This window comes from Vanellus vanellus (genome assembly GCF_965231255.1).
Source record: "Vanellus vanellus genome assembly, contig: HAP1_SCAFFOLD_59, whole genome shotgun sequence".
NCBI lineage: Eukaryota > Metazoa > Chordata > Aves > Charadriiformes > Charadriidae > Vanellus > Vanellus vanellus.
Genome location: NW_028127359.1, coordinates 403,158 through 412,714, shown reverse-complemented (window position 1 = coordinate 412,714; position 9,557 = coordinate 403,158). Strand labels below are relative to the sequence as shown.

Genomic DNA, 9,557 nt, shown 5'->3' with positions numbered 1-9,557 from the left:
TTTTTTATGGGTATTAGTTTACAGAGGCATTGAGATTGTACCTCTCTTGTTAAAGCTGCTCTGACCTTTTGTTGTCATGGGGCAGATTTTAATGTATCTTTTATTTTGGTCACCAGACTCCTAAATCACACAAAATGCTTTCAGGTGTCATTGCTACTACTATTTTTAGTCCATTTAGCATATGGAACACGTTTAGTATTTTGACACCTTCATGGCTAAGCGTGGTGGATACCTGAAGACAGTGTGTGGGCTTCCAGAGAAACACTGTTCTACAGACTGTGCTGCTGAGATTTTTGTTATTTCTTTGTCAGACTACTGATTTGTTTCACGGAAGTAAACTTGCACTTTGAAGCGTCAAAATTATGACTGTTCCTTCTTAGAAACTAAACTGCTCTATCTGGTACCCATTTGTAATACCAGGGACCCACAGATTGGCTGAAGTTACCTCTATGCTTTGGTGGCTGATTCTTCAAGAACACAAAACTGTAGCACAGGCTTCATTTTTTTGGTACTTACAGAGCCGAGATAAAATATCTGAGGACTTCCTCTTGCACTGCCGTGTTCTCTATCTGTCAGTCTCAGAGTGCTTTGTGACCAAGGAGAACTGTGATTTGGGGTTTGGGTTTTTTCAGTACCAGGAGAGAACAGGTTATGTATACAAAGGAACTTCCCCGTTCACTAGATTGTCAGAACATAATGTTTTGATGTTCGGGTTTTCGAATGTGTTTTCACTGCTTTATGTTGGGTACAAGTGCTTTATTTGAAGTTCTGATCCCCTTTCTTTCTTCTCCTAGAAGTCAAACTGGGCCTACGAGTGGAACATCAAAAGCAGTATGTAAAAACAGTCTCAAAGGTTTTTCTACACACTGCACTTAATTCTAAACAATGTCGCCTTGTATTAATTTTCCAAACATTGACTTAATCTATTTTCCAGTAAAATGTAGTCTATGTGGCAAATACAATGTATTGAATTCAGCATAGCAAAAAGTGAGTAATGCCATCATTTGCGCAGTTCTCATGTGAATATCGGTATTTGTGCCCAGCAGTGCATTGTATTTCATAGTGAATATGCTGGAAAATTTCCTGTACGACTTTATGTTGTACAGATAATGTATGGTGGGTTTTAGATCATGCAGGTTCAAGGTTTGCACAGCTGAACTTGGTGCCGTGTTCTACCTCTGTCTGTCCGTAGCTTGTGATACGTATGTTTGTATGGGTTGTTGCGTGCTTTTTGTTTCCTGCAATGAAAATTGTTTAGAGGGTATTTTTTTCCTTTTTCACATTGTATTGCTTAGCTTTGGTTTTGGAACAACTTCCCCGACTCTTGAGTGTCCTTTTAATGCTGCAAAATATAAATACTGATAGTTGCATGCATCTTTCCCCATTAAATGAACAGTGGATAGCTTGTCCTTCTAATGGTCCGGAGCTTAAAAATCCCTTTAAAAATACGGGATAGTATATTTTTTTCTGCACATAGCTTCAGTCCACTTGGAAGAAAACTGGATTGTTCACACCAGTCTTTCTGTGAGGTACAAACAGAGCCGAAGGTTCTGAGTGCCCGAGAATGCTCTTTTCAGGGGGGTGAACGGGCACATAAACATCACGCGATGGCATATGGACTCCCCAGAACACGTTCAGGACAACTGTATTTGATCGAAGCAGCTGTTTTCACGCAACCTCAGCTAGCGTTGTGCTGCTCTTTCCAGGATGGGGTGAGCGGTGCTGTCTGTGGCGGTGTGGGCTTGAACGTGTCTCTAACATGTGCATCAAATCCTTCCCTGTTACACAGAGTGACGACCTGGCCGGTGCTTCCGAAGAAGATATAACGAAAGCTACGATGATCCAGTCGTGCTGTAAATACGATCCAATGAAGTAAGTGTTGCTAATGTCACATCTCTTCTTTGAAGATTATGGAAAGATTGTAGAGGTGGGTTCTTTTAACAAGAGAGACAAATGCATACCTTTTTCTTCTTTTCCCAAAAAATTGTTAGTTCCATGAAGAAACCCTTGGCTCCACCTCCACCATCATACATTTGCTTTCGTTGCGGAAAACCTGGCCACTATATAAAGCACTGCCCAACAAATGGGGTAAGATTGTGGGGGACTGCTGGTGTTACTTAGCTTTTCTTATTTTTACCTTGGCAGTTACGTAACAAACACGGGAACGCTCTTATTCGGAAGTGTTTCTCTTGGGGTGACAGACAGATGCTATATGGCAATGTTGCAAAAGCCTTCAAAATTCAAGGGAAACCTAGAATTAAAAATGTGACATTTTCTTTTTTCTACGTCATAGACATTAAATATGTCCATAGATCTTTCTCTGGGAACTTTCATGTGTATTTACATATATTTCAATACTATTGATGTTTCTGTTGACCCCACCTATTGAGTATTTGCGTGTTTTAATGACACAAGTCTCTGGCTGAGTACTCATGCCAGGTAACATCAGTCGCTGAATGCATGTGCAGCCTTCATGTATATAGGTGGTGAAAGTAAGTTTCTGCAGTGGCCGATTCCGAGCACTGAGTTCAGCTCTCACTCTGGACTGCGCTTTGGAGCCATATGCGATTGCGTCTCTTTTCTGAGTGGGTGGTGAGCTCAGGGATATGTTACCCTTATGGAACCTGAAGTTAAGCAAAAGAACGTCGATTGAGTTCAATACGCTGCTCAAGTCTTTGAAACGTATTGGCTCTATTAATTTAGGAAAATAAGTATTTTAGTTGAGAAACCCTTGCGCTAGGTAAAAGGAGAGGATTAAGGGCTTTTGCTGCTTAAAATAATCATTGAAATGTCATTCTAAGCGTGGGTCTTAAGATGAGATATGTCTGCATTTCTTTTTTTAACAGGACAAAAATTTTAAGCCTTTTCCCAGAATTAAAAAGAGCACAGAAATACCAAGGAGTTTCGTGATGGACGTGAAAGATCCCAATAGAAAGGGTGCTATGCTGAAAAACACTGGAAAATGTGCACTACCGATTATTAATGCGTAAGTATGGAGTTAATTGGATGGACCAAAAAGTGAAGGAGACAAACCATGCGTAAATGCCTGAGGGACGATGCAACCGAGTTGGCCAGCGTCGGTCATTACGGGGGAGGAAGCACTGGCATTGCATCGTCACCTTAACAACTGTGATACTTGCTAGTATTAAAATGGGGTGGTCCTACTGTTCGTGCCTCTGGAACTTGGTTAAACTTGCAGTGCGCTAAGAATCTGTATTTCTGTAAAACATTTCTGTCGTGTTTAATGTGGAGTTGTTCTCTTGGAAAGCTCATTTTGCTTCTGTTTTATGTTCCAAAGGCTTCTTGTAAAATTTAACAAATAGCTCTTGGACTGAGATTTCCTCCCCTGCTCTGACTTTTATCAAATCCCATGTGGGAAACCCATTGAGATTTTCCTGTTGCTATAAACTAAGACAATAGTACTGTGTGCTGGCAGGAGTGGCTGTTTCAAAATGCACTTGGTGGCACTTCTGTTCTTCTGTCACGCATCTCCTTTTGTAGAAGCTGTAACATAGACCTCTTCCATCTATAAAATGCACTTACTCGGAGACAAACTTTATCCTGAGCCTACAATTTGCATGTACCCTCTGGCCCAGGAGAGGTGGGATTCATTGCACCTGATTTCTGGCTGTCAAGAAATGATGTTTCTAGTCTGAGCTAATTTCTTAGTTGATCCAATGAATGGGAAAGTTCTGCAGAAAGAAGATTGTTCCCACCTCCCTCTTCTCATATTGTGACTATTGCAAAGTGGTTTAAACTAAATGTCTGCGTCTCAGAAGGCAAATGTGAAATGAGAATTCCATCTATTGTCTTCCTCTGGTGATATCCAAAGCTTCGAACAGTTTTCCTTTACCCATCTGTAACTTTTTTCTTCTTCCTTCCCCACCCCACCCTCCAGGGAAGCTTATGCTGGAGGAAAGAAGGAAAAGCCTCCCTTTTTACCAGAGGAGCCGTCCTCCCCCTCGTCCTCAGAAGACCCTATTCCAGCTGAGTTTTTGTGTGTCATTTGTAAAGAGATAATGACTGATGCCGCTGTTATTCCCTGCTGTGGAAACAGTTATTGTGACAAATGTACGTATTCTTCCCGTGTTTGTTAATTCAAAACATCACCTCTGATTTTCTGAGAGCAGAAATAGGAGACGGCGAAATTACGTTGTTGCCCGTTCTATTTCATACTAATGTATCCCCTGAATAGGAAAGGGCTCTTTTTGTATAAAGGAAAAAAAAAGGCAGAAAGCTTTTTTTCCTTTCATGCATCCGGTTAAATCCTCTTTCCATGCGGAAGGAGGCGTATGAGAAGAGTGCATAACTGCGCAGTGCATTGCAGTATTAGATATCAAATGCATTTAGTTTTTTCACAGCCCTTTCTCTCACACATAATTGTGTGCTCTGCAACAAACAGGTCGTTGGGCATTTAATCTGCATTCTTCTCCAGGGGAGAGTTGGTGGAATCCTTCAGAACTCAAACCTACTAATGTTTTGTTGAGGTGTGTTTTATTCATTAACTGTGAGGTTGGTGACATCTCACTGCAGCGGATAGTGGAAAAGAGACTGGTCAAACCATCAAGTGTTACACTGGTGAAATATCAAAACTGTATACCAGAAATAAATGCTGCATACTAGAAATGTTTTACACTATTGAACATTTACAGCTTCACGCTCTCAATTAAAGCCATATTCCCCCATCAGTCATATATGTCTTTTTATTAGAACCCCCAACATTGCCGTCCTTTGGCTAAACCTTCTGTGATGACTCTATTGACACACAGGTATTAGAACGGCATTACTGGAGTCTGAGGAACACACATGCCCAACGTGTCATCAGACAGATGTTTCTCCTGATGCTCTCATTGCCAACCAGTTCCTGCGCAAGGTAACGTGATGACTTCTACGCAAACTGTTTGTAAGAAAAGTCTGTTAGTAAAAGGTGAAAGGGAAGAAAATAATAATTTACGTCTCCTTAAGCAAGGCTAAATTGCATAATAAGGCCACGTTTACTTTCTAAATACATCATCTGCTGCTACAGAAGCTTACAACTCTTTAGAGACAATGGGGCCACTTCAGGGCACACTTTTGTTTTCCAATTTGGTGTTAACACTGAAGTGCTTTAAATACAGATACTCTGAGTCACTCGTCATCAATATCAGTGTTTAATGCGATGTGTTCATACATCTGTGTGTTGATTCATTTTAGGATTGATAACGTTTGCAGGAGCACACAAGTAACATTACTCTGTGGAGCCTTTTCTTCGTGTATCTACTGAAGTTTCATACTACCTTTTTGTAAACGTTTTTCTGCCTCTAGGCTGTGAACAACTTCAACAATGGAACTGGCTATGCAAAAAGGCTCCGTCAGCAGATTCAGCAGCAGCAGCCGCCACCGCCGCCACCACCTCCACCACCGCTCATGCCTGTTTTACCTCCTGGACCTTTTCGGTAGGAAATCTGTAGATCAACATGAATATGAAAGACACCAAAATGCTGCAGTCAGATTCTTCTTCTTGAGCTTCTCCGCTGGCGATTTATGCATCATTAGTGACAGTTCCAGATAACTGTGGAATTTCTGGGTTTTGTCTTTACTTTGAATGAGGACACATTGATAAGTTGGAAGTGTGCCTCATGCAAGAATTTTCTCAGACTTGTTTCTTGCTTGGTTGCCTTATCAGTCGTTCAGTAAAGGTTTACCCTGAGAGAGGAACGTTTTTTCCCCAGAAGCCCTTTGATTGCATGTGGCTCACAGTTCCTAAAGGAACCATTTAGTTATGTCAAATCTTCTTGAGTGCATCAATTTCTCTTTAGGACTGGGGAAATAATATTTTCATGAAAAGTGTAAAAGTACAATTATAGGTAAAATTGGCCAGGTGTTTTCACATTACTTTTTTCTACAGTCTTGATATCATCGATACTATGATAAGTCAGAGTCATCCTCAGCAATACACAGTGTAGTCAGTGCCACATACAGATTGGATAATAAACGTTGAAACACTGTAAATCTGAAGTATTTACAAACATGACAGTCTAAGTTTGCAACCCAGTGAAGTCATATGAAAATACATGAGAAATCTGTGCTATTGTTTAGGGCTTATACCCTTTCGACTTCATGCGCTGAATGCAAACAGCCGCTCTGCCCAGCAGACTGTCGGGCTCGGCCGTACCGTTGAATGCACCGGATCACAGTTCAAAAGAACCTCTCGGGCAGTCTCTGAATGATCACATCGACATTTCCCAATAGAATTGCAGCTCTTCCATCTTCCCACACTGAGATTGAGCGTGTGGGTTACACGTACTCTGATCCTTTCATGTGCAGCCAGCTTAATAAACTATTTTTCCCGTGAGATTTCTCTTTCAATGCCAGTAGTCCATAGGGACTTCTCGACAGGGCTTCATTTGGAATCGGCCAACTTCACATTTGTAAATCTGAAGTTGTTTCTCTTATTTATATTTTTTTTCTCCATTTCCAGTAGTCAGCCTTTTCTCACCTTAGACTTTATATTTCAAGCAGCATTCCAAAATGCTGTTTGATTAATAAAAGTGTGGGTTTTTTTGTAGTGGTGCCGATAGCGTTATACCTCTTGCTGCTCTGCTGACGGCTGCTGAACCTCCTCAATCTTCCTCTCTGTCAATCAGCAGTTTGTTGGAAGAGAAGGTAAGTTTGCTGTCAACATAGGCAAGGATTCTTGTATTTTAGTAGAGCTTATTTTCCAACTGTTTGCATTTACTCACAAGACCTGTCAGGTTCCTGTGCTGCGACAACCAGCGTTCCCAACTCTTCCGGGCCCCCAGGGACAACCGATACCCACAACTGGTAAGGAACGATAACTTCAGAATTTCGTTTAAAAAAATGACCTTCAGAGAAACTCAATGGGATTTTGCTCTTTGTCCTCTCCCCACTCCAACAGGTCGCCCAATGGGAGGCAGTGCGCCTCGCTCAGCAGGTGGCAGACCGGGCTGCGAACTGTAAGTGTCCTACCGAAATTCAATATGTTCCTACTTGTAACCTGCTAAACGAGGCCGTACCACATAACTTACACAACAGCTGATTTATAATGAAAAAAGTCTGCACAGATAGTTGTGGAGAATACAAGTGGTAACTAAATTTTAAATGCCTTAATTTGAATTGGCCTTAGCAGAGGGGATCTGCGCTTGCAGTAAGATGATTTAAAATAAAAGCCCAGTACAGGATTGAAAAGAGGACTCTGAAAAATGAATGCTTTTTGAGGAAACCATAATTCCATGTAAAACCTAAAGAGAATTAAAGGATCAGATGGAAAGCCACCCTTTAGATTACTGGCTGAATAGAGCTGGAAAAATTGATTTCCCCATAGAAATCAGCCTCCAACATTCTTTTTTCTAAAAATTTTAGTTGATACTAATTGAGCAAATCCTTGGAAAAGTCAGTGCTGTCATTTTATGACAATTCTGAATTTCTTCAATGCGTTCATGTCCAACAGCCAAGCTGCTTTCTCTCATTTGGAGAGAGCAGAGACTGTTTTATCCATCATTGCAGTGTCAAGCTGGTCCTTCCTTTTGGTATATATTTGTTCTAGATAGATTGTAAGGGCACAGTGTGTTTATAAAATGTTATGAGCAATAAAACCAGAAACCAGGATCCATTCCACAGATTATCTAAAAATCTCAAGTTCAGTAAGCAAGAAAAGAACAATTCAGGGACAGGAACAGGCCAAATACATCATGGTGAGGCGACAACATCGGAAGTATTAAGTGTCTCACGGAGCGGCAGAGGAGCGGTGGGCGCTCAGCACATGGGAGATGGGAGTCTCTTTTAAGCACGGGCAGCCTCCACCCACAGTCGCAAGGCGAGAAGAGGAGAGAAGACTGCGGGAACTGTTGGGGGTGAGGGTGTGGAAGGCAAGTGAGAGGATCAAGAAATGAGCGTAGTCTCAAATGACCAGGAAGCAGGGAGCAATATGCTTACGTTGAGAACAAGAAGCCACCATGCTCCCGCTTTGTTCTCTTTCCTCTGTTAAATCAGGGCAGAGCGTTACAAACAGTGACACATGTCTTGGGGTCTCTTTAGAAGTTCAAATCGAGGATTCCCACACAGCGAATGTTCCCAAAGAAGGGCTCAAGCCCAACACTACCAACATCAACACCAGTCTTTGTGCCTGTGCCTCCACCTCCCTTGTATCCTCCACCACCCCAAGCACTTCCCCTTTCCACCGGCCTTCCACCACCCCAAGCACTTCCACTCTTCCACAGTTTTCTTCCTCAGTTTCCGCCTGCTCAACTTCCATCTGTCCCCCCGCTCCAGGGTATGCCCCAGCTCCTGCAAACATGTCATCAACTTGGATAGCAAGAGCAGTACCATCCCCACGACACACGCACCTCCTGTATCTCGGGAGGAGTTTTACAGGGAACAACAGAGTCTGAAAGAGGAGTAAGTAGTTGGCTCAATGAAGTTGTGTTGCTCTTCACTTGTGCATTTTGAGAGCAGACCGGACTGCAGTTACACTAAAGTGCATCTGAAGAGAGGGAAAGAGAGGGAAAGAGAGAGAAAGAGAGGGAAAGAGAGGGAAAGAGCGGGAAAGAGCGGGAAAGAGAGGGAAAGAGAGGGAAAGGGCGGGAAAGGGCGGGAAAGGGCGGGAAAGAGAGGGAAAGAGAGGGAAAGAGCGGGAAAGAGAGGGAAAGGGCAGGAAAGAGCGGGAAAGGGCGGGAAAGAGAGGGAAAGAGCGGGAAAGGGCGGGAAAGGGCGGGAAAGGGCGGGAAAGAGTGGGAAAGGGCGGGAAAGGGCGGGAAAGAGAGGGAAAGAGAGGGAAAGAGAGGGAAAGAGAGGGAAAGAGAGGGAAAGGGCGGGAAAGAGAGGGAAAGGGCGGGAAAGAGAGGGAAAGAGCGGGAAAGAGAGGGAAAGAGCGGGAAAGGGCGGGAAAGGGCGGGAAAGGGCGGGAAAGAGCGGGAAAGGGCGGGAAAGGGCGGGAAAGGGCGGGAAAGAGAGGGAAAGAGAGGGAAAGAGAGGGAAAGAGAGGGAAAGGGCGGGAAAGGGCGGGAAAGAGAGGGAAAGAGAGGGAAAGGGCGGGAAAGGGCGGGAAAGGGCGGGAAAGAGCGGGAAAGAGCGGGAAAGGGCGGGAAAGAGAGGGAAAGAGAGGGAAAGAGAGGGAAAGAGAGGGAAAGAGAGGGAAAGAGCGGGAAAGAGAGGGAAAGGGCGGGAAAGGGCGGGAAAGAGAGGGAAAGAGAGGGAAAGGGCGGGAAAGAGAGGGAAAGGGCGGGAAAGGGCGGGAAAGAGAGGGAAAGAGAGGGAAAGAGAGGGAAAGAGAGGGAAAGAGAGGGAAAGGGCGGGAAAGAGAGGGAAAGGGCGGGAAAGAGAGGGAAAGAGCGGGAAAGAGAGGGAAAGAGCGGGAAAGGGCGGGAAAGGGCGGGAAAGGGCGGGAAAGAGCGGGAAAGGGCGGGAAAGGGCGGGAAAGGGCGGGAAAGAGAGGGAAAGAGAGGGAAAGAGAGGGAAAGAGAGGGAAAGGGCGGGAAAGGGCGGGAAAGAGAGGGAAAGAGAGGGAAAGGGCGGGAAAGGGCGGGAAAGGGCGGGAAAGAGCGGGAAAGAGCGGGAAA

The 9,557-nt window shown here is 43.9% G+C and overlaps 1 protein-coding gene across 1 annotated transcript; it reads left to right on the top strand.

Moving 5' to 3' along the window:
• Positions 1 to 1,759: 1,759 nt before the first annotated feature.
• On the top strand, positions 1,760 to 7,039 carry LOC309685330 (E3 ubiquitin-protein ligase RBBP6-like; the record flags this gene model as incomplete). Its single annotated transcript, XM_082501110.1, has 7 exons — positions 1,760 to 1,872; positions 1,992 to 2,088; positions 2,847 to 2,986; positions 3,899 to 4,071; positions 4,770 to 4,873; positions 5,305 to 5,412; positions 6,899 to 7,039. 7 exons carry the CDS (start codon positions 1,760 to 1,762, stop codon positions 7,037 to 7,039), a joined length of 876 nt encoding a protein of 291 aa, XP_082357236.1.
• Positions 7,040 to 9,557: the final 2,518 nt, after the last annotated feature.